General features: G+C 43.2%; 1 protein-coding gene across 3 annotated transcripts in view; it reads left to right on the plus strand.

The window, feature by feature from the left end:
• Positions 1–25,501, plus strand: part of LOC116848219 (connectin-like) — a 334,937-nt gene extending 309,436 nt beyond the window's left edge. For all 3 annotated transcript variants that reach the window (XM_032824092.1, XM_032824093.1, XM_032824094.1), the window contains 3 exons: positions 14,357–14,560; positions 17,050–17,177; positions 19,746–25,501. In XM_032824092.1, the coding sequence (XP_032679983.1) occupies positions 14,357–14,560; positions 17,050–17,177; positions 19,746–19,979 (566 nt within the window). In that variant the 3' untranslated portion in view covers positions 19,980–25,501. The remainder of the gene's footprint in view (positions 1–14,356; positions 14,561–17,049; positions 17,178–19,745) is intronic.
• The last annotated feature ends 6 nt before the right edge of the window (positions 25,502–25,507 follow it).

Here is a 25,507-nt window from a genome sequence, read left to right on the forward strand (position 1 = left end):
CCCCCCCCCCCCCCTTCCGTAAACAGCGGCGAATGCTCGCTCGGATCGCTCGGCGATCCAGCAGGCGGAAAAACGGTCAGACTCGTTCGGCCATTGTTCGCGCGAGCTTACGCTCATCAACACTCGACGGCCACGAGCCTTTCGTAACGGACGGATAAAAGCCCCCGGGCTGAAAGGCACCTTCGAATCTGGTTGGAGAGGAGCAAATGGAAGAGGAGGAAGTGGAGGAGAAGGGCGGTGGAGCATGATAAATTGAAAACGGAACGCGCGATAACGTAAATCTTTGATGCAGCCGCGCTGCATTCGGCGCCGAGGAACCGAATTTACTGCAGATTACCTGCGAGCTTTTGGCCCTGGAACTTTTTCCGGCGAAGCCATCTCCGTTCACCACCGGAGAGAGCCGCAGCCCGCGGCTGCGATGAAGGAGCAGGAGTGAGATGAGAAGGAGAAGGTGGCAGGCAGGGTGTCGAGAAGGAACTGCAGCGGGGCGAGAGGCTCGTGGAAAGATGACGACTCGTTCCTTCGTGCGGTACTGGGTGTCCCGCAATTCGCAGCTTTAAATGAAGCTGATGAAATGACCAGAAGCGCGCGCAGATTTTTACATAACTGTGAGATCGAGTCAGAACGACTGGGTGAGGACGGAGGAAAAGGGTCCAAAGATTGGAAGGGTTAGGATCCTGAATATATCGAAGTCGTCCTGAGATGGACTTCCGCTGGTGAATCCGAGATCGCTCGCGAGAACGTTGGACAAGTGTGCTCGCAAAGGCGTTGTGGTCATGTCCAAGGAATATCGCTATAACGATCTGTAACGGCCATGTGTTTCCTCAGTTATTCCTTGAAGAATTTGGAACGATCTTAACTGTAAAATCGCGAACTATGAGTAACCCCCGATTCTCCCTCGATTCCACGAGAAGGACCCGAGTGGCGGGAGCGAAATTCGAGATACGATCTGGAAACTCGAGCCACTTGAAAATCCCGAGCGCTACTCAATTCGTGAGTGTATCGTTCGAATCTGCGTCTTAGGGGCCTAATCGGGGACACGCAGACATTCATAACGGGATCGCAACAAGGTCGAAGGGCGCCTCCGGATGGGGTGTTACCGGTAGAGCGGCAGACTACCACGCCCCGTCACGAAAATTTCATCCCCTGAATCATTAAAACCTAATATAGGGACACGCCTACCCGGGGGACCCGCAAAACCCTCCTCGCCATCCGCGATGTACCATCTCGACCCCTGCGTGTCCTTTACCCTCGCCCTGCGCTTCACTCCCGCCAGATTCTGCTCTCGATGTCTGTCTGTCTGTCTGTCCGGCTCACCCTCTTTCCGCCGAAAGCGCCGGGGTGCCTCCCTTCCGCGCTTCGAAAATATCTATTTCGGCATCGGTGAATTGCGCGGCTGTGTCTGCCAAATTCAACGCTCGAACCGCGAAAAGCTTTTCGTTGACGTGCTGAGAGGGAAATGAGTTAGCCTCCCATGGCGAATACAAATCATTTAACTAAGTTTCTACGAGCGGAAAAATGGCACTGCTGAGAGGAGCGATTACTCACTTCATTTTCCTTATGTTAAGTAATAGTTAACTTCAACAAGCAATGTTTTCTTGATGATAGTCACAAAATATATTCGTTACAAATTTGAGAAAAGCTCATTTCATGATGTACTCAAAATCTATTCAAATCTATTTTCTTTATAAGAGAATTATAAGAACTTCATCAAAGAAAAAGTTGGGTCGGCAGTAACAAGCAAATTGAATTTTCGTTTCAATTTAATATTCTTCATTGAAGCGCTAAACTTGCTAGGATTCAAAATGTATTTTGAATAAGCTTGATGCTTATGATAAATTTATAACAGATTTGTGGCGGATACATGAACTTACTAGCTGAAACTACCCACCCTTGCCTGAATTATCACACAAAGTGTCAAAGGGATAAAATCAGAGGGAAGGGGTTAGTAGAGAGTAACTATGCAAACTTTGATCCAGATCGGTCAAAGGGATTAGGAATGTATGTGAAACATACAAACTTTTTTATTTTATATACATAAATGAAATATTTGAAGCAAGTAACATTTACTTGAAGGCAGTATATATTATTTTGTATGCAAAGAGAACGATTTGTGGAATCAAATAAACGCTTCAAAGTTTTGATTGACACAACAAAAATATTTCGTTAGAACTAAGCCGTAACTAAATATTTTTGTTGTGTCAAACAAAACTTTGTTCGATCAATCAAAAAATTTATTTGGACCATTCCAAAGAAGTATTTGATTCAACCAAATCGTGCTCTCTGTGTATGTGACTTGGCTCTCACAGGTCTCTCTCTCTCTCATTCGAAGAAAAAATGTTTAGTATTTATGTTATCATTTCGTACTACAATCACTTAGTAAAATAATTAAAATCAGGAGACTAATTTTTTTTCTAGTGACGTTTTGTTTCTCACGAAAGAAAGGTATTCTCATGAAATAGAATTTGTTTGTTACAGCTTAAATTCGATTCCAAAAAATAAAAATTTCCTTGAAATAAAACGCACTTTGGTTTATCAGGTTAACGATCGATTTTTGTTTTTCCCGTGTAAGCGTTATTGTAATGTCGCCGATAATAACTTGACGAGCGTATTGTCGACAGCACTTTCTCGTTGGAACAAAAAGAAGGGTATGAAGGGTTGGCGCTGAAAATGACTGTAATTTGCGGTATGATTAATAGTCCTTTCTCTCCGCGCAGCCCGTCGATATGTTTGCGAGAGAACAATCATTTCGTTCGCGCTCTCGACCGCGGGATTTATTATTTCAGGAGGCCGGAAACGCGCGCCCGAGGCCGCTGCGGGTTCCGGGCGGTTTATGTTTTTTTAATTAATGGAGCAATCGTAAAGGCCGCCGGCTGACCCTCGTGCGAGCACGTGACTGCCGCAAGTTGCGCCACTTCGGGGAAGACTCCGGCTGAACTTTGGAAACTTGGGGCCGGCCGTTAAATCCTCGTTATCCTCAAAATTAATCCGTCCTCACGGCGCTGCGCCACGCCGAGCCGTGCTGCGCCGCGCCGCGCCGCGCCGCGTCGAGACGCAAACTCTTAGCGTGCAACACGCCCGCGCGATATGAGCTATTCGTCAAAAAGCCATTATTAATGTTATAGTAATTTCGTTGCCGCCCGCGCACTCGTGGTTGCCGCCGCTCGGACGCGTCGCGCAATTAAACGTTATCCGTTCCTCACGACTTTGGCGAATTTTCCGTGGCCGGTAATTGGGACGCATAACGACCAGGTGGCGGTGTCAGGTTCGTGCGAAAGGTTTATCGCATAAAATGTAAGACGGTATTATCCACTGTCGTAGGATCGATCATTTACGAATGAAATGAGCAACATTCGACTCGACATTTCATCGTTTTGGATGTCTAACATCTAATGCAACTGATCTGAAAATCTGAATGCAACAGATTCGTTGCTGCAATGTAGTGCAAAAATGTAAAGAACAATGCTGTGAAAGGACCAAAATTTGCGCGTAAGGGAAATGTATGAAATCAAGCTATTTTTCTACTTTTGGACCTGATGAATTTGAATATGAAGCTTAAAATAGTCTGAGTCCCAAAGAACTTTGTGAAATTGTAGTTGTTTACGGAAAAGTCTCGTTTTTCAATAAACACGTTTTAATGATTAAAATAACTCGATTTTCATATATTTCCCTTATAGGTAAATTGTGATTATTTTTCAATATTACTCTTTAATAATTAATTGAATATAATATAGGGAAAACCGCGGCTATGTGGCCACTGCGGTAAGTTGATATATTGGCAAAATCAATTATTTCTACTGTTCTTTAACATATTTCAGAATCAAGCAAGCAGGCCATTTCTAAGCTATCTTTGACATATTTAAAAATCTTGCTTGCTTAATTTTGTAACTTGTTAGAAAATACTAGAAATAAACGGTTTTACTAACTACAACTTATCTAACTAGCCCCAGTCTCCTTCCTTATTTGCCTCACAGACGTAATTTAAAAAATTATAGTCCATCTCCATCGTCGCGATCGCGTCATATATGGGTGATAATCATGAAAATCTGTCCGGGTAGCAGCCGCGTTGCGTCGGGGTGAATTTCCTTGCCGCGTTTCATCGCGCGAGAATCGTAGAAAAACGAGGAGGAAGCAAGGGAGACGAGGAAGCGTCGGCTGCCGCTGTCCTCCTCTCCAGCCCGGCAACAAAAGGATCGATCTGCCGCCATTAGCTCGACATTAGTCGAGGGGCAGAGGAATGGGGAGAAACTCGGACATGTATCTCTCCCGATACTGCTATAGCTGTCGTCACCTTTTTCATGCTGCGAACTTTCATGAACGGAAGCACGGACGTGTACTCCGCCGTGTTGAGTTGGAAGTTACTTCTTTCTCGTTTTCTCCCCTGTCCCCGTCGCTTCGCTACACCCCCTCCTCCGCCTGCCAGTACTCACCCCGAACTTTATCTCATTTCCACGGTCTGGCCTACTTCGGGGGAGTGTCGATATTATGCTCTGAATATGTAATGGTATAACAGGATCCTCTCCTCGCGAGGTTTCTCCCCCTCCTATATGCTCTCATTGTTTTTCTTCGTCTCTCGTGCACACCCACATACACACGTGCGCAACCACCACTCCGTAGTTGATTTCGTTTTTTCCTTCCCCGTCGACGAGTTTCTCGGATGGGCTGGAGGGTGACGTTTACATGATCCTTGCGAGAGCGAGCTTATCTGCCAAGATAGCACCTGTCGGAATACGGATTCAGTGATCGATGAACAGAGACGGATAAGTAGATGTGTAGGGGATAAGAAGGGAGGAGTGGCCGCGGTTACATTCGAAGATCGAAAAAATTTGGATCGACGCGATCGGCTTCGAATTTGTCGAGATGCGTCCAGATGGACAGGTATACGTAAATTTGGCAGCAATTCATATAATTCAACATTCCAATAATTTCATTATTCGATTTGTTAGACTTGCATCCCTTATAGATTAATGGCACTTATATTTGTCAGAGAATATGACGAAATAAAAAAAAAAAACGAAAAAATGTGAGATAGATTATCAAAATTAACTGGTTTTTAGATACACTGAGGACAGAATAGTTGATCTTATTTTTGGCCCTAACTATATTTTTTATTGTTCTCATACGAAAATGGTAATGGTAACATGCATATAAAGTTATTATCACTAACATTATAGTAAAATTTAATAAAAAAAAGAATAGTTTTCTCTTGGTCATAATTTACAGTAATTATTTATTTATTTGATTATAGTTACATGATTATATTTATTTATATGATTATACTTACAGACACTACTTCGTTCTCAGTATAAAATATTAAAATCTCCAACATAAAATATATGTATAGAATATATGTATACATATTCTATATTGAAAGCTTAATTATTCATATTTAAAGACACTAAGAGTGTCCAGAGTTAGATACACATTTTAGATACACATTTCCATGGATTGGTGCTTCTAAGTATAATATGGAAATCTAAATGAAACTTTTAGCAAATTCATCTGTATAAATATGACGAAAAATTGATGGTATGTTTCGCAATCACAGCATATCCGCTGCAATATCGATGTAAATTTGCTGCTCATAAGTGTAATCGAAAAAAAATTGTAGAGCTCGCTTCGTCTATTGTTTCACACGTCGAGGTAATCATGAGAGTATCTGGGCGCATTGTTCATCCCTTGCTTTTCTCCTCTTCCCTTTTCTTCCCTCAACGTTGTCGATCGCATCGCCAATTGCGCAGAGCGACGCGTGAAGGGCAGATATACAACGGAACAAATTATCGGACGTGTAAACTTCAATTGCCCCCGCGCATCGGCGGGTGTCGTTCGTTCGTGACGAGCGACGATGAAAAAGAAAGGAAAAGAGAGGGAAATGGAAGAAAAGGGAAGAAAAGGAAAAAAAAACACAAACGAACGAAATTGTGCCACGCGAGATGAGGGGAGAGCAAGTCGCCGGGCGATTGAATTGCGCGGCGCAGAATTACACGGCGGTCGAAGCCACCCCGAGCTCTCTCACCCCCTTTTTCCGCGGGCGTACATCTCTGTTTGTTTTTCCCTGGCCGCGCGCGGGCGTGTTGCACCCCGGCCCGCCCCGTCGCGGCCGCTGTTGGTCCATTATCGGCTTCTCGCGTGCAGCCCGATAAAAACACGCACGGGCCGGCACGTCCGGCGAAACGAGCGGAAACTCCCTCGGCCGCCGAACAAAAGTCGCGCCCGTTGACCCCTTATAACCCTCAACGCGGCTCGCGAAGCCTGGCGGGAAAGGAATCCGGTGACTTTTGGGGCCCCTCCCATCTAGTGCTTGGTACTTTTTTTTCTTCCTTCCGCGAGCACTTTCGGAAACGACGAGGGCAGAGTCGCGCGGCCGCAAATTTTGTTCGCGCGAAACATATTAAAAGCGTGAGTTTTCATTCTCGCGCAGCGCGCTCCAATCCCTCTCAGCCAAGAACGTCGGATATTGTTTTGTCGCGAAACAGCGGGACTCCCCGCGAGAGCGAGCGACATTCACAGGCGGTATTATAAAACGCGGTTTTTTGCCGTCGCGAATTGGAAGGTGCAATATAGCGGTTTTACGCGCCCACCCTCCCCATAATAACCCGGGCGCCGTTGAATATCTCGCCACGGACAAATTCCGCGGGGTCGTTTCGATCGAAAATTTAAAAGTTTAGTGCCGCGTCTCGTGAGCGTGCGCTCGCGCTCGCGGCCGAGTAATAAAACAAGTCCGTGGTACCCGATTTCAGTTTTCGAATTCCCCCTTTCTGCGGTTTTCTGTCTGCGAAGATCGATGTTTCGGGGCTTTCGTGATACACTCTGTGAGAGAAAAAATATCTGAAAGATAAAAAATATTTATTTGACAAGCATTGATAACATATTTGCTTCAATCTAAATTCTTTTATTTGAAAAATTACGTTTTATGAGAATATATATTTTCTTATTTGAAAAATATTGTATATTAATTTATGTAATTATGGCAGTAATTACTGCTCATACCGGATGAAAATGTCTCTTAGATATCTTTTCCTCTCAATAGGATTTTTTAATTGTAATTATTTTTTAAGTGTTCTGCGAAAAACATTAGAAACATTTTCTGAAAAACAAAGAGAAAATTTATTTTTTTCCTTTTTGTTTTTCACTTATATTTACTTGTCATTACTTACATTTATTTGAATTTTCCTGAAAAAATATAATTTTGCTTTTCTCCTCTTTCATTTTTAATTTCTCATTTTCCCTTTGTTGTTTTAAAATTTTTCTGTATTAATTAATGTCACGATGATTTAGCACCGGGAGCTGTCCGAATCTTAGAACTTGCCACATGTTTTTACACATCGATACCTCCGCTGTTATTAGTTCTTCCTCTCGCAACGTGATTTCACGGAGCTCCATTCTTTTCAATTCTCTTATCTGCTCGTGCAACATTCAATGTCCCTATCGACTCACGAGTTCTTCTTAGTCTTCCTCCTCCTCGTCCCTCTCTTCGTCGTAGCAAACATTTTTACACACGTGTATCAGTGAAAACTCGTAGAACGAGGATCGATCCGCGGATCGGAGTGCGCTGGAAAGTTAAACCGTCATATTTCCGCGAGCTTCGAGCGAAAACATTTTTACTTGACCCCGCCAGCGCGAGTTATCGCTACCCGAAGTACGTAAAATCGCGTCGTGGAAAAACCGAACGGGCGAATAGAGAAGCTCTCGCTTTTTCTCTCTTCTCTCTCTCTCTCTCTCTCTCTCTCTCTCTCTCTCTCTCTCTCTGTCTCTGTCTCTCTCTTTCTCTCTCTCTCTCGCTCGCAACGTATGATTCCGTAGAGGTTTGCTACCATCGAGACGTCTTATATCGCGGCACTTCTGACCGAAGAACCACGTACCTTTCTGAGTCTCTCCGCGATAGGTGTTACGTGATCGAAGAAACAATAAGAAGGGAAGCCACGCTGATTGCGAAATCAAAATGCAAGCCGACGCGAAACCCTCACTGACACACGCATGCCTTAAAAGACGTCAGAAACGTTTCAATTTGCATCTCTCTCTGCCATTGTCGATCTGAGCAACACGAAATATTCGAATTTAAGGCTTTGCGACTTTTAACTCCCTCGCATCTTCCGCGCAATAAATTCAGCTTTACGTTTCAAAGATTCGATAATCAAATTATAAAATCTCGTTTTTACAATACAATGGAAACATCAAGTTCTGTTGTAAAATACTATCTAATTATATAGCACAAAATGTGCGAATTGCAGTCATAGCTATTTTTAATCTTCTCGCATTGTCTTCACTTTGTTTTGACGACACAATAATGAAATTATAAAAAATTCTTTTCTGCGGGTAATAGAGAAAACATTAAATTTTATTATAAACTACTAATTTATATATATAAATATATATATATGTATATATTACTTAAGCAGAGCATGAAATGTTTAAATTGCAATGCAGTTACGATTGTCAACTCCCTACGCTCCTCACTAAAGTCAACGTTTTGACGACACACACAGTAATGAAATTATAAAAAATTAATTTCTGCGAGCAATGTATAGAGAAAACATTAAATTTTATTATGAACCATTATTTAATTATTTAAACAGCGTAAAATATATCCGAATTGATTCCGCTATGATTTCCAACCTCCTACATCCTCTTCATTAAAACCAACATTTCGCTTTAATAACACAACAATAAAAAAGCCGAGGTAACAAAGGAAATACTAAATTTTATTATAAACCATCATTTAATATAAAAATATTTAATTTAATATAAATCGCCTAAGTGTGAAATATCCGAAAAACGTAGCTATGATTTCCAACCCCTCACACTCTCTTTACTAAAGTCAACGTTTTGTTTTAATAACATGATAACATAACATTAATAAACATAAAATATAATAAAATAACAAAATAACATCAAATAAAAAAAGAGTCAGTTCTCCGGATAACAAAAAAATCAAATTTTATTAGAAACTACTGTTTAGCACTAAGTAGTGTAAAATATTCAACTAAATTATATATGAAGCTCCTTTATATTATTCAAGTAACTAACAAAGAATCTAAGACTAATGAGGAGCAAACACGGATGTAGTAATGTTATCTTAATATTACAAACGTGTAATATTAAAGTTGATTGTGGGAGGATAAAATTGTCCATCCTGTCAGACGTACGTCCGAAATTTTCTTTCGGCAATCGGGCGCAGCGAATTAACCTTCTACACTTAGATTATCCCAAATATTAACGCGAATTTTTTATTCCCAAACCCGATACTCTTGAGTAATTGATTCCTTTTTATTAATTATTTTAAATGTTGCGAAAAATACTACCTCAGCCAGGACTCGAACCTGGAACTTTCCCACTATCCGGGTGAGACGTCTTTCCCAATTCGGCCACTGAGGCATCGTTAATATTCCTCGCAACATTGGTGTTTATAAATATCATATGTTTATAAATATCATACGTTTTTATATTACACGTTCTTATATTATCTTGATATTATACATTTGTAATATTAAAATAACACTACTACATCCGTGTTCGCCCCTCATTAGCCTTAGATTCTTTGTTAGTTATTTGAAATATTCAAATTGTGCGTGCAGCGCAGCTATTTCTGTACTTCCTCCCCCCTCTTTTCCGTACCCTCCTACAATAAATCCGACACGAATTACGACGGTAGTAAAATAAACAAATACGATTTCGGGGAATAAAGAAGGCACCAAATTGCTTATTAAATGTTGCTATAACACATAAATAAAATACACGTTGTGTCAATCAAGAAGTCGGATTTATTTCCTGAGGCAGGTTTGACTTTATTGCATTCGATGGAAACGGATTATTCACCAAGCAAGAGGTAATTTCTGTCACCGGCAACATAAATTAGTTACGAGTAGTCGATTTGCCGAGAAACTTTCTGACTAACCGAATGAAGCATCGTCTCAAGTGCGGCACGCTCGACATGCGAATCGCCGGAATGAAAGGTTTCGCCGAGAGTACGGCTCGAAGACTTCTGGAAGGGTTAAAGCAGCATTCGGGGTCTAGTATCGATGTATTAAGTACAGTTAGGGTTATTATTGGTGGTCTGGCCGATTCCCAGAGAGATATATCCCAGGTATCGGCGTCGTCTCTCGCTCGATTTCGGTCGCCGAGCAGGAAGAGGCGATACTGGCTCCGAAGGGACATCGGAAAACTTTCAGCCGCCAAGTGCGAATGTGTGTTCGTGTATATGTGTGTACGTGCGCACGCGCGAGTCTCGCTTTTCCGAGACACGAGCCCAATATAAGGGCAGAGGCGCTATTTATTCTCTTTCATCTCGATACGACCGGCTCCTCCTCGATATGCTCCGCGCGACACGGGAAATATCGGGCGGTCCCGTCCGGCTCGCGAACAACTCGCGGGCTCTTCCGCTTCCTTCTCTCTTCCACCCCTCCCCCTGCCTCGTCGGCGGGAAATCTCGCGGGATTCACCCGGTGGCGCCGGGCGATATCGGGACTGTTGGGAGTACCGGCGTTAACCGCCCGATAAGAGGATCGTTCGCGGCCAACGATCGATGACTGAGCGGCCATTAAGTGGCGCGAATAATCGAGAATTAAGTTTCCGATCGGTTGCGCTCGGCCACGGCTTGTTCCATTCCACGGTCGGGATAAGGCTGCCGCGGAAGAAAACGGAATTCCGCTCGAGAACGAGAGAGAGAGAGAGAAATAGAGAGAAATAGAGAGAAAAAGAGGAATTAGAGCGGAGAGAAAATATCCCGAGCTCTTTTCATTGCGATTTTATTTGGCGGAATTGTTTTCATTTATTTTATGCGATATCACGCAGTCGATTTCCTTTTTCTTTTCTCTCCTCTTCTTCTTCCAAATTATCTTCGAGAGTAAACTAAGCGACGGTGAAGGAAATGGAAACGTACAACAGCAGTGACAAAAGAGATAGCGAAAGAAGTTTCTCTCTCTCTCCCTCGTGTTTGAGGGTTAGGAAGAGAGAGATCGAAGTAGCGAGGTAACGGAACGACACACCGCAATCGCATGAATTTCTGAGGGCCACTGGGGACGCGGACATTCCGCGGAACGAACCGGCGCAACGACGAGCTTCCTGGCACCCCGCGTTATATTATTAAACGATTAATTAAAATGGTTACTCCCAGGTGCGGTGGCAGTCTGCGCGCACGGGACCCCTCGCGCCTTGAATAATTGAGCCGCCGAACTTTCCTCGCGCGCGATCCCAAGGTACCGTTAAACACAATTCTCGCCACGCGTTGTGTATTCTCATGGACTCGCTCTCGAGGACTTTGGTCGCGTACACCTTTCTGTCATTCTTACGCAAGTAAGAGAAAATGCGCGATGTGAAACAGTGCCTGGCCGATCTTGACGAGCCCTACGGGTATATTAGACGGGCGTTTGTTACCTGGAGAAAAATAATTTGCTGGAGCAGCAAATTTTCTGCTGGTCTAGCAAAATCTTTTCGTTATTGTATGGACAGCAAAAAAATTTGCTAAGAGTACTAATCACTGTTTGTTGGATATAATTTGAATCTACAAATTATTTTGCTATAAGCATGATGGATTTATATAAGCAGTTGCAGTTTTGCTCCGATAGCAAATAAATTTGCTAAGGATACATTATTTTGCATCAATAGCAAATTAACGTGATTCTTAGGACGAATACATTCAAAAAATTTTTTCTATGCTGGCAACGAAACTACTTCTGCTATAACGAATAATTTGTAAAATTAGTTACGTCAACTAAATTTTTTTTATGTCGCTACGAATATGCAGTAGCAACGATGATTTTGCTAAAAGAGCAAAGTTATTTTTCTCTGTGTACGGGCATGTTAGACGAGCGTTTGTTAGGGGTTAGAACGACCCCACAAAATTTCGATTCGACGAAATTGATTCGATTGAATGGGTTGTGTTTTCGAGACTACGGGGGCATATAATGCTGCACATGGAGGCAAGAATCCTGTGGTACTTGATGCTTTTTAGGATTGTAGATTTTTATTTTTCAAGTGTCATTTCTCTTTCAAATAACACTCCCGACCTCTATATGATATTTTTTAATGTGATTTTTCCACGGTGTGGAATCAGGATTTGTAAAATATAGAAAATATCAGAAAACTCTTTCGGCTAAAATATGTTTTTATACACATCACAGTTTCGCAAATATTTGCTCACAATAAATTTTCATGAATATTTGCTCACAATGAATTTTTATGAATATTTCATACGTTTTTATTGGTCTATAACCAACAAATTCAACCTCTAAAAGTGAAAACATATGATGTCTCTTGATTTTTTTATTTGATTTCTATCCGAGGTCCATTAACTCTTTCAGTAGTGATTTAAAATGACTGCGCGATTCTCCTTAGAGTATATTTCTTATAAGATATTATCTAGATTTAATTTTTTTTCTCTCTGAAAATAAATACAATAGTTAAAGCAAATTAAAAGAAATTTAATAATTTTCCGTGGAGTTTTTCCAGGCCTATCACTTAAGGCGATGCTGAATACCGTCATAACGCAACTATGTAGTTTCCACTTTTCTTCTGAATGCATCAAATTGAAAATGCTTGTATAGAATGCAAATACAAACATTAGTGAATGGCTAATATTAAACAGTTGCATCAAATGAACAAAAATTTTTTATTTTCCGACCATCGGTAAATAAAGTTTTTTGTTGATTTCATGCAACTGTTTAGCATTAGCGATTCATTAACGTTTGTACTTTCACTTGTAAAAACATTTTCAATATGATACACCCAATTAGATGAAAAGTGAAAACTACACAAAGAAAAATATGTATTTGTATCAACAGCAAATTAACGTAATTCTTAGGACAAATATACTCAACAAAGTTTTTTTATCGTAGCAACGAAACTACTTCTGCTCTGATAACGAATATTTTGTAAAATTAGTTACGTCAACTAAATTTTTTCGATGTCACTACGAATATGCAGTAGCAAAGACGATTTTGCTAAAAAAGCAAAATTATTTTTCTGCGTGCATGTTATGTCGGTATCCAGCATCGCCTTAAGGGCTGATAATCGAAGAGGGACACTTCTATGTGTATCCCCGCAAACACGCTGCGCAGCGATGATCCAATGAGCGTGTACAAAAATGCCAATTTTAAAATCGCGAAGCCGTCAATTGGATGGCGCGCATAGTCTCATCGATGCACACGCGCGCGCGCGCGCGATAAAAGTAATTATCACTCGATTGCGTGGGCGCACGGAAACGCGAAACGCGTACGACACGCGAGCGACTGGTAATTACGTTAATGATAGCCACGATCGCAATTTCATTACAAGATAATGATAAAAAATAATGCCACGTCGGCGGTCGCGTTGGTGCTTGGCGTTTCGAGTGCGATTCGTCAATGCGACCCCATCCTCCCCTTTATTCGCCGTCATTCGCAGAAATTGCATTTGACTCCGCGCATAAAGCGCGCAAAGTCGAGGATGCTTCGGAAAAGGCAATTTGCGCAAATTACATCACGGCCCGAAACACGAAACGCAAATTTTCCAGTCAGAAAAGTGATTATTCCCTCTCGCTTGTACTTTCTCACTCACTCACTCTCTCTCTCTCTCTCTCTCTCTCTCCCTCCCTCTCTCTCTCTCTCTCTCTGCCCGCCCGTCTGTCTGTCTATCTATCTATCTGTCGTCACCATCCAATTCGGGTTTTGGAAATGCAGCAAACGCCAGATGCGATGACGCGGACGGAAAATGGACGTTTTGGCGTACAAAGCGGTGTAACGGCCATTTTTTGCATGTTTGATCTTGGCGTGTGCATTTGCGCTCTAAAAAATTATGAAAAAAGTAAATTTTTTGCGTGAATACCTCGCAAGTAGGCTCTAGTTGGCCAGATTCGGTGAACATTCCTTCGGGACGACGTCGCGCAGTGATCCAGTACGCTCTTCAATACGAAATAATCCACGATACTAATGCCATTTTTTATCATCTAATCACAAATAATACCTTATGTACACAGCAACCAGTTGACAAACAGCATGACTATCAGCGCGTCTTAATGCTCCAAAAGAGAGACAAACTCTTCTTGCAATGCACAGCATTGTAGATTAATGTCATCCCCAACATTTTGTAATTCACAATACTCTGGAATGTCCACGATAGTGTAAAGGATAATTAAAATATTTCAGACAAAGAATTAAAAAATGTCATTTTTTTCATGCTAAGAGATTAATCTCTGCTATGTGTTGGCGGGAGTTGGCGGGAACTAGTTAAGGGCGACGAATATACCGTAATTCGAGAGAGATTTCGAGTTCGAGGGAAGGAAGAACGATAAAGGGCGGCGATAACGAGGTCGCGAGATCCGCGCGAGCGCACCAAGTAATGAGACTTGATCTGACCAGCGCGCGTCTGTATCTACTTGCAGACAACAAGCTGTCCTGCGATTGCAAACTCAATTGGACCTGGGGCCTGCGGAACGAGACGGTCAACGTGCGCACGAAGCTCTTGCTGGAAAGGCTCGTTTGCTACTACGAGATCAACAACGCCACGGAGAAGATCTACGGCGAAGGCATAGACAGGAATCTGGCCCTGGAAAGAAATCAGCCGCTGGAGATCGTGCAGAATCCCGGTGAGTTTCGATCTCAGCCCCCCCCCCTCCCACCCCTCCCTCCACCGCGACGGCTTTCCGTTGCGGTGCCAAAAGTTCGCTCGTTCGCGTGAGCAAAAGAGAGAGGGAGGATAGATGAATCGCGTGCGCAGGATTTCCGGTCTTCCGTCGAATCGACACTCACGCAACGTCGAAGCGTCATATAAGACGCATAGATCAAACGTTCGTCTGAATCAAAATGCTTCTGCCGCGCCTCAGACCGCGATTTTTCAACGTTTAAAGCTCGACGTCCACCTCGATGCTTTGAACGGATACGTTTAGACTTGGAACATTCAAACGTTGTTGAGGAGGACGTGACGAGCATTAGTGGGAGCTGAGTGCTCACCGTGAAGTTCTCCGGCGAGGAACGGTGGAATAGCACAGGGAACTCAGGGAACTCAGGGAACTCAGGGAAATCGTACGTTTGACAGGTGTTACGTTTGTGTTGCTGGAGAATCAATTCATTCTCACGTCATTTATTTGAAGTTGCTTCGTTCCAAGTTTCACTTTCAATTACCAGGTCTGTAAATATGAAACCGGAATTTGCCCATAGATGGCCCTAGCTGTCAATGTAGTTACCGTCAAACCGCGTCATTGGCGCCATTTCCTTGTTGACATCTCTGACAAAGACTTTCAACTCATAACAATACAAGTTTCATACAACAGCATAGTTTGTAATAGCGTTAAACATGTCGAATTTTGTGCCTGGAAACTACGATTTGCGGACAGCATTGATTTTCTGTTACCATTTGAAGGAAACTGCTGCAGAATCGCATCAAATGCTTATCGAAGCTTACGGTGAGCATGCTCTTGGTAAATCATAGTGCTTTGAGTGATTTAAAATATTCAAAAGTGGCGATTTTGACGTGAGAAACGAAGAACGTGGAAGACCACCGAAAAAGTTTGAAGACAGCGAATTGCAAGCATTGTTGGATGAGGATGACACTCAAACGCAACAACTCGCGGATCAATTAAATGTGACACGAGAAGCCGTCTCCATACGTTTGAAAGCCATAGGAAAGATCCAGAAGATGGGAAAATGGGTTCCACATGAACTGAATGAAAGACAGCAGGAAAACCGAAAAACCACTTGCGAAATGCTGCTCGCCAGGTACAAAAGAAAGTCATTTCTCCATCGAATTGTGACTGGATGAAAAGTGGATATATTTTGAGAATCCTAAGCATAAAAGATTATGGTAACTCCAGGCGAATCATCGACATCGACTGCAAGGCCAAATCGCTATGGACGGAAGACAATGCTCTGTGTTTGGTGGGATCAGAAGGGTGTGATCTATTATGAGCTGCTAAAACCTGGCCAAACCGTTAATACTGAACGCTACCGACAACAAATGATCGATTTGAATCAAGCTTTGCGTGAAAAACGACCAGAATATAAAAAAAGGCAACACAAAGTGATTTTGCTTCATGATAATGCACCATCACACACAGCAAAACTGGTCAAGGAAACGATTGAGGCGTTTAGTTGGGAAATACTTTCGCATGCGGCTTACTCACCAGACTTGGTTCCGTCCGATTACTATTTATTTGCATCGATGGGACACGCACTTGCTAAGCAGCGCTTCACTTCTTACGAGAATGTACGAAAATGGCTCGATGACTGGTTTGCCTCAAAAGAGCAACAGTTTTTTTGGCGTGGCATCCACAAATTGTCAGACAGGTGGGAAAAATGTATAGCTAGCGATGGGCAATACTTTGAATAAAATATTTTTTATCATTTTCATACAATAAACGTGTATTTTCTATATAAAAACTCCGGTTTCATATTTACATACCTGGTATTACATTCTGGACACAAGTAGGAGGCTCCGTTGACATACAAATTATTCATTTTCGCCGACTTTCTACGCGAACGGGCTTCGTTGACGGAAAGAAGTTGTTTCGTCCAACTATCTATATAAACAGATTCGGTGCCGATGTGCAAGTTACTTTTACCGGCTCTCCATGTAAACAAGCTTTGTTGAAATATAAGCTCTTTTTACCAACTTGACGAATGTTCCTGGAGAGATTAAAGCCGTGAAATTCCGCTCGAGTTTGAGCTGTCGTTTTTGTTTTCAAGCTTCGCTTTTGAAGCTCGAAAGAGGAAATTAGCCGTTTACCGCTTGTTCGAGACGCAGAGTAGGGGTTCAATTCCCACGTAAATTAGAATCCGCAAACGTTGGAGAATTAAGGGCTACCGTAGCAGGATTTCGACTCGACTGAACACGAGGAAAATCGCGTTGCATTTTTCATTCAAGACTCGACGACTCTCCCGTTCGCGTGTCTCGCGGGCGTGCTTGCGCGGAGGATCGCCGAAAGGCGAGGACTAAAATTGTGTCCATCGCGTTCCGCCTGAATATATTTCTCAGTCGACACAACTCCTCCGAGGTCTCAGAGACCAATCGAGGACCAGCGGGAGAGAGGCAAAGCTGCAAGCCGCACTTAACATAATCCGCGAACGAAATGTGTTGCAGAGGAGAATAACGGCGACAACTCGAGATACAATGACGGCGAGGAGGACGGCAATCGCGACGAGGAAGACCGCGAGAATTACGAAGAGGTCGAGCTCGAGATCCCGCCTCTGCAGAATGTCAATGTCAAGGTAAAACACGCTCTTTTCGTTTACCTTCACAGAAAAAAAAAAGATCTGCTACACGGAAAAAATGATTCTGTTGGTGCAACTGAATTTTCGGTTGCTCAGACGAAAACTCGGCTGTAGGAACAGAAAAATTCCTTTATGAGGCTTCTGTATAGTCAATTGTTCTCAGTTGCCTCAACCGAGTTCTAATATCGTTGAATATTCAGACGAATATTTTCGGTTGCGACAACAGAAATATTAGTTTTCATAGCAGAGATATTGCTTCTGATCACCTAATTTTCAGTTGGTTCCGATTTGGTTGCACCAACTGAAATTTTTTTTGCGTGTACATATGGACAAAACATAATTAACATAATTTGCATAATTAACATAATAGCATAATTAACATAATATACATAATTTGCTGTGTTAGTCACTTTTTCTTTCAGAAACCAATTTCCTTGCTATGATAACAAGGATATCTGCAACAAAAAAAGTAGCTAAAGCAGTAAATTATGTTTAGTTATCCTGTAGCAAATTTACTGCGTTAGCGACTTTTCTTGCTGTAGGAGCAGATTTTCTTGTTGCCATAGCAAGAAAATAGGTTCCTGCAGCAAAGAAAAAGTAGCTAGAATTACACAGCGAATTACATTTAACTGTCCATATGTAGCAAATTAGTTTGCTGCTGCAGCAAATAATTTTTTTCCGTGTTGCGATTCGGAGACGCCGTCTCGCGGACGAGATCTCGTAATTCTTCCTTTCGACTAGGGTCACCACTCGTTAGGGAGCACGGGACGCAGACCCGCGACCTTAATTTCGGCCGACATAAATTCTGATTAAGATCGACCGATACGTTTTTCGTGAAACACGACGCGCCGCACTGTTATGAAACTCCCGGGCGATAGTCGCGAATTGCCCGATCCTTCATGAATATTCCAGCTCGCAACGCTGATTAGACGCGGATCGACTAATTCGAATGCTCGGCGGTGTATTCGCACGCGCCCTAATTGTATCTGTAATCGATCTCGACACGAAGGCGCACACACCATTCGCGCTCCTCTGCCCCTTTATTCCACCATTAACTTTCTAAAGTGGCACCCCCTGAGCGTGCCCCGATGGGAAGGCGAATCGATCGCGGGTGGCTAGTTTACACGGACTCGCACGCCATCGCCGCGATTTCGCAATTCGCGCGGACGCGCCGCAGTCACGGAACTCGCGTCTACTTAACGCAATCGGCGGTTCCGCCTCGTGCATAAGAAGAAAGGACATTACTTGAAAGTATTTTGGACATGTAAATCTTAAAATGAGACTACCTAATGTTAGACAAAGATTAGTCGCTCGCATCGACACGTTTTGTATAATTCGACAATGAAAAATATATTCTCATTACTCGCACGGAGAAAAATAATTTTGCTCTTTTAGCAAAATTGTCGTTACTGCTATATTTGTAGTCATCAAAAAATTTAGTTGACGTAACTAATTTTACAAATTATTCGTTATCAGAGCAGAAGTAGTTTTGTTGCTAGAATAGAAAAAATTTGTTGAATGTATTTCTAAGAATCACGTTAATTTGATGCAAAATAATGTATCCTTAGCAAATTTATTTGCTATCGGAGCAAAACTGCAACTGCTTATATAAATCCATCATGATTTTTATAGCAAAATAATTTGTAGATGCAGCAAATTATACTCAGCAAATAGTGATTAGTATTCTTAATAAATTTTTTTGCTGGACCAGCAAATTATTTTTTTCCATACGAAAATCATTTTCATTTCAGCACAAAATATTGGGTTTAAAATATGGTGTTTTTAAATATTGCAAGGAAATATCATATTACTATTAAAATAATTATGATGCACTTCTTATGAGACTACTAGAGTGTCCAAAAAATTACAACATTGTATTGAAATTCAAAATTTCCAATTCAAAATTCTCTCAACAAAATCATTGTTTATATATGAAACAATAATTTTAAATGAATATTAATATCTTTTTCTGTACACACGCTATAGAACGGATTTAATAACAAGAAAACGAAAAAATAGAGAGAAACAAACTCAAACGTGTCCATTCGAATCGAGCCTTCGCGCTCCAAGGGTACCGCGCTTTTCGGCTTTTAAATTACTTTCGAAACTAACGGTAGTTCGTTTAGATTTAGATTTAAAACTGAACAGGCGCCATCGCAATGTTTCTTGAGTTCCTGGAATTTTCAATGGCGCTGCCGGATTTTTCTTTCAACGGTTACATTCCATTTAGATTTTATTGAAATTTTCTTATTCATTAATTTAATTCCAATTGAAATTAATTCTTTAATGAACTTTATTTAATGCATTTATTTCATAAATGAATAACTTAAATCACATTTATACAATCTAAATATTATCCCGCGAGTCCCGCATTATTCACAGCGAATAAATGCGGGAAAACGAGACGTCCCGCTCCCGTCTAACGATCCTGAACCGGAAACGCGACTGTCCCAATGCCGATTGGGACTCGTCAGAAAGCGAGATCTCGTCCGCGGGTCCGCCGCGAGTCCGATCGCGCGTGCAGCAATCACACCGCCAAATCGGCGCTACCGTTTTGATGCGCAGGCCGACTGCAACGGCAAGGTGTGCTACGTAAAGCGGCTGTTCGACCTGAAGATGGAGGAGCTGCCGTGCCCGAAGTCCTCGCGGGAGGACCTGATGGCATCCGAGCAGCCGTCCAGCCATCCCGAGAAGAATATTCGCTCCGACCTCTCGAACTGGTTCAGCTCGTCGGCCCAGGCAGTCCGTTCCGTCCTCGCGGCCTCCCTATTGCCGTTACTGTTTATCCTCTTCACGTAGAAGCGGCTGCTGTACGTGCGAGCCGAAGAAACGCGGAGGGTAGCCGGCGACCCCGGCCACCTGATATCCCCCAGCGCGTCAATGGGAAGACGTACACGTTAAAACGAAACGGTCGTGTGAGAGAGACGAGTGGACTGTCGTTGGGTGGTTGGCTGCGCGCGTGTGTATGTGTGTATGCCTGTGTGTGTATGTGTGTGTGTGTGTGTGGGTGCGTGCACTTAAATAGCGAAACCGACCGGACAAATCGACTCGACGTACTTTGGAGGCACTCCGAAGCGCCGCGCGGCATGCGCGTATAAATCCCTTCCCGCTCTCCTCGCAGACCTTACCCTGCCTGCCACGAAGGGGAGAAATTACTTTCGCCGCGGGAGTCGTAAGCAGCACGATTTTTAGGCCCGTTGGACGTTTTCCAGGACATACGTACGGATATATTGCGTCAATCTCGGGGACACCTCGTCTCGCACGAAAGGACGGCGCGACGAATAGTAACGGACCTGGATTCAACGCGAGGATGTCGCTATTGACGCGCTCGGTGTGCGAGCTCGGGGACGAGTTAAAGTTAAATCCGCTTCGAGAGACGCGCGTGAAACCCTTCGTCCTCCTCTTTCCGCTCTCCTCGTCGCGTCTCGTGATCCGGATCGCGAGAACCTTTTCTTCCCTTCGCGTCTCCGCTTTTCCCGCCTTGTCACCTATATCCACCTGCCTCTTGGCACCTAGCCTCGCGCGCCTTATCGCGCTTTCCCTTCTGTTTAATGTCGTAACGAGTTTTACGGCGATTGAACCGATTTTACGAGGATTTCCCGAATCGACTCGTCGCTGTGTACACGTCCGCCGCCGATTCGATCGCGTCAGCAGATATCCACCAAGAACGCTGCGGCGTCTACGTGCAAGATCTTCGCTCTCCTTTCGCGCACGGAGAGAGAGGGAGGGGGAGTGAGGAAGAGGGTAATTAACTCTCACCGGAGTCTATTAAACGCTTGATTGACTTTCCCGAAACTATCTCACTTCTCCGAATGGTTTCGCCATGTAGAATCATCTGAATGTTTCTCTTTGAAGTCTTAACACTCACAGCGCGCCGTGTACATTCTCGATTTTCGAGAAGAGATTTCAAATTTCCGGGCAAGGTGAGTGCTCAAAGTTGTCATAAGCTTTTAGCTCCATTTTGCGGATCTTCTTATTCCTCCCAAAATTTCCGAAAAGGGGGAAGAAAACGGAAAAGGAGGGCGGGGGCGATGCGCGTCTCTTCCACGGAGAATTAAAATTAAATTAAAATCAAAGTTATTACCCCGCGATGTGCCGTAGACGAAGTTTGGCGTCCCAAGTTCAAGTCCCACACATAGACCCACTTCTGAACAACGTCCAATGAATAAATTATCATCGGTGATGAGCGGAAGTAGCTTCGTCTACGCTTCTAATAAACCGCTCTTCGTTCCTTTGCCCCTTGCCAGTCCTGAACATTGCCGTGTTGCTCATTTCTTTCGCACCTTTGCCGTCGCTTTTATGGCGTATCCATCGTTCCCGCCGCCGCCGCGTTAAGTCGCTTTGGTTATCGTCACGAGCGCCAATTATACGTCAGACAATCGTGAGTAGAATTTTGTGTATGCTGAGAAAAAAAAAATATATATATATATATATATTATACACATATAAATATATAAGTCGACGACGGGTCTTTCACGCCGACTTAATTCGATCCGCGGGAAGAGCAGAAGAAAATAGGCGAATCCTGTGGGTCTTTTCTGGAATCGCGTCAGAGTCCGGTCGTGGGTCGTACGTACTTGCGGTAAACGCGGGTCGGGCTTCCCCTAGACCGCATTTACCGCAACGTCGCCAGTGTGGCCTATGTGAACCTGGCACCGACTTTTAAGAACCTTTTCTCGCAAAAATTAGCATTTTGTTTATAGTTGTTTGTAGTAAAAATCATTTTGTTTGTAGTTCCATCCATTAAGTAATACAGAAATTTTGAAGAATGACTCGAATCCAACTTTAAGATATCACAAATGTACTTGCGCAGTTTTATTTAGAATCGTTTGTAGTTGTTTGTAGCGCTCTTCGCTTCGTTTATAGTTGAACTATTTAGAAGTTATGTCAATTTAAATTCTCTATCTCCTTAAATGGACCTTTGAAGCCCGTAAACCAGTCGAGATACATTTTCTTTTTTATGCAATTTAAAGAATTGTCAAATATAATCACGGATCGCGACTTGGAACCTTTGTTGCTGTGCCAACACTTGCAACAATTAGATCTATTGGGTGCTCGATCTTTAACGCTAGATATATGTTACGGTTTCTTATTGTGTTGCTCTAAACTGGAGATGATCGATTTGAGTTTCTGCGAAAGTATCGTTGATAAATACATAATTTTGAAAATCGCATCAGAGCAAAGTTGAAGTTACGTGTTTTGTAATTCTTTAAATTCACATAACTTCTCAACAGTTCGACTACAAACGAAACGGAAAGCACTACAGACAGCTACAAACGACTCCAAACAAGACTTGTGGAGTCATTTTTTTAAATTCCCGTAATTTTAGATGGAACTACAAGCGAAATTATTGTTACTGCAAACAACTGCAAAAGGAACGCCAACTTTCTGTATAGAAAAATCAAGCTCTCAAAGTCGGCTGCCAGGTTCACACAGGTGTCACACACATTGTGTCTCCGCACAACACGCGCGCGTACTTGCTTCACGTGCGCGTCGCTGCGTGTGGTACGTGCGTGTATGACTGGGTGTGGTATGTGTGTGGCCTGTCTGTGGGTGCACGTGTATGCCTGTGTGGGCGCGTGTCTGTTGTATAAGGATATATACCAAATACCGCGCACTGCCGTTTCTCGTTAGGTACATTCGCTTGCGTAATTAGGTGCCATTTAGACGATATAGTCCGTCGCATCTCTACACTCGTCTCGAGCCGGCCGATGATCATTCACCAACACTGCTGTCATGCCGGTAGTTTCTGGGCGAGACCGCGGAACACACCCCCGGGGGGACCCCATCTTTTCACTCAAGGATCTCTCTTCAGAGGATCTCTCTCTCTTTTTCTTTCTCCCCCCTCTCTCTCTCTCTCTCGAGGGGTGAGAGGGAAGAACCGCGAAAAAGAACGCTCCTCTGAGTGTTTCGCCGGTGGCGATTGAAGTAAATCGAGATGTGTATTGGATATCGACGAGCGCGTTGAATATGCAACAACAGCGATCTCTGTTCTCTCTCGCGCGAGCCCCGGGGATCGCCTTGCCCGAGACTTCTTCTATTATCCTTCGGTCCCTCGCGACTCTTCATCCCGCGGGTTTATTACCCGTGAGAGAACACCAAAAAATGCGTCGCGCACTGCCGTATCTCTCCGCACGAGAGCACTTCGCTTCGGTAACCGGCGCTTGGCATCTCACGCGAGTCAGCCAAGTCAGTCAGACGATGACGCCTGGGAACCGGCGCGATCGTTACTCTCCAAATTTCTCGGGAGGAAATTTCCCTGAATCGATAATGTTGCAAATACCGGCGCTCAGAATCGCAGGGATGAATGTTTTACGACTCCAAGTGGTCGAGTGAATTTTTAATGCCGAATTCAATTGGACTGAATTGGTGCCAATCACGGCGAAACGTGTCACAGACAGATTCTCTTCAATTTTGAACAATAAGTAATAAAATATTTTACCATTATTACTATTATGAAGTAATAAATGAAGATTTCATTTACGTAAGGGGAAAGAATTTTGAGTGAAAAGTTTCGCTCACAATTAGGGCGAATTTGTTCCAATAACAGTGCAGCATTCCCTTCAGTTTTAAAGAATAGACAGTACGTAATAAAGTATTTCGTTATTACTCTTATTACTCTTATTGAATAACAGGTGATAGTGAAGAATTCAAAGAGGGGAAAGAATTTCGGATGAAAGCATTCGCTCGACGATTCAGAGGGAAGGAATTCTCACTCTTTGCGAGTAAAAAGTCACTCGACCTCGAGCGGGCTCGTTGTCGCTCTACTTTTTGAGCGGAATTTCACTCGGAGAAATATTCAGAGTGAAAATATCGGGACTTGACACATGGAATCTTTAGGCTCGAACGCTATTTAAATTTCGAACAATCTCAGATCTCTCGAGTTCGAGTCTCAAACCGTTCGGGTCTTTCAAGTCCGAGACGTTGTATCTCGGAGCGATTGGAGGCCGTGGATATCATCAGGAGATATCTGAGGACTAATGCATATACAATACACACACACAAACGCGCGCGGGCGTACACACGCACACACATACATCGGGAAGATAAGAACAATCGACGCGACGCTGCAGCGTATCCGCAATTCGCCGAGATTACGCCTAACGCCCTCGCGATCGGCCAGTCTCATGCGAGACGCGGATCTCTCTGGAGTTGACGAAGTAAACATCCTCGATCTCCTCGGGCGCCGGAAATCCTTCATCCTCGGCCGAGCGCGACACGGCACGCCAGTAAAATCCTCGACCTGCTGGCTGGCTGCTTGCTCGCAGCAGCGCGCAGTCGGACTCCTTGATTCTTCCCGAGGGGGATAAAACGAGGGTGAGTTTGTCTGAAATTTCTCCGACGAGCAGAATAAACATGCCCTCTCTCGCGTGAGACGACCGACCGAGCGAACGAGCAAGCGAGAGGCGGACGTGACGTCGCGTGTTGACTTCACCTTCCTCCCCACTCTCCCCCTCGTCGTCGCCTTTTAACCCTCCGCTGCCCGATTCGCCGGTGATCTCGAGGACATTCGACGTGCGTACGAATCGAATGAAGTAAACAAAACGCGTCGCAGAGAGTTTCTCCCCCGTCCCTTTCTCCGCCGCATTATGATACCGTGAGATCGCGGAGAAAAAGAAAGAAGAGGGAGGAACACGACAGGAGGGAAGGTTCGCGTATTGTTACTCGGAGAGAGGTCGACGGGCGAAGAAAGAGTCACGGGCGGAAAACCAAACGGCGCGGCGAACCGAAAGCTACACGGGCGTATCGGTGCAGCAGCGTCAGGACTTTCTGCATTGAATAAAGAATACCAAGGAGCATTTTGCGATATATCGTGGGTAATCGATTGTGTTGCATTAGTTCAGTTTGATAACGTGAACTACGTCATAAGTGACGTTACCGGAAACACAGTCTGACGGTATATACTTTAGAGTCGTCCTACATTAGTTGCAAGTCTCAAGTTTGCAAGAAAATTGACCAATCACAGTCAATTCTTCGATCGTAAGAAGAACAATCGACTGTAAATTTTTTATTTAAACGATCGATTAGTAAATTTTCTTACGATCTTGCGATTTGCAACTAATGTAGAACCGGCCTTAAACATCTTGGAATATAGCAAAGGAATATCAATTTTAAAAGAATAATAGAAAAATTGTATCTTGCTCATATTAGTGAGGGAAATAAAATTAGTCACTTGTAATAATTTTCTCTTCAATACGTTCAATAAATTTCTCTTCAACTCTTCTATGCACCTTTGTCTATTCGATTAATTGACAATATTAATCTAGAGATAATATAGATATATATATATATATATATATATATATATATATATATATATATATATA

Source organism: Odontomachus brunneus, unplaced genomic scaffold (genome assembly GCF_010583005.1).
Source record: "Odontomachus brunneus isolate Ranch 3 - 2012 unplaced genomic scaffold, Obru_v1 Obru_scaffold_091, whole genome shotgun sequence".
Classification (NCBI taxonomy): Eukaryota; Metazoa; Arthropoda; class Insecta; order Hymenoptera; family Formicidae; genus Odontomachus; species Odontomachus brunneus.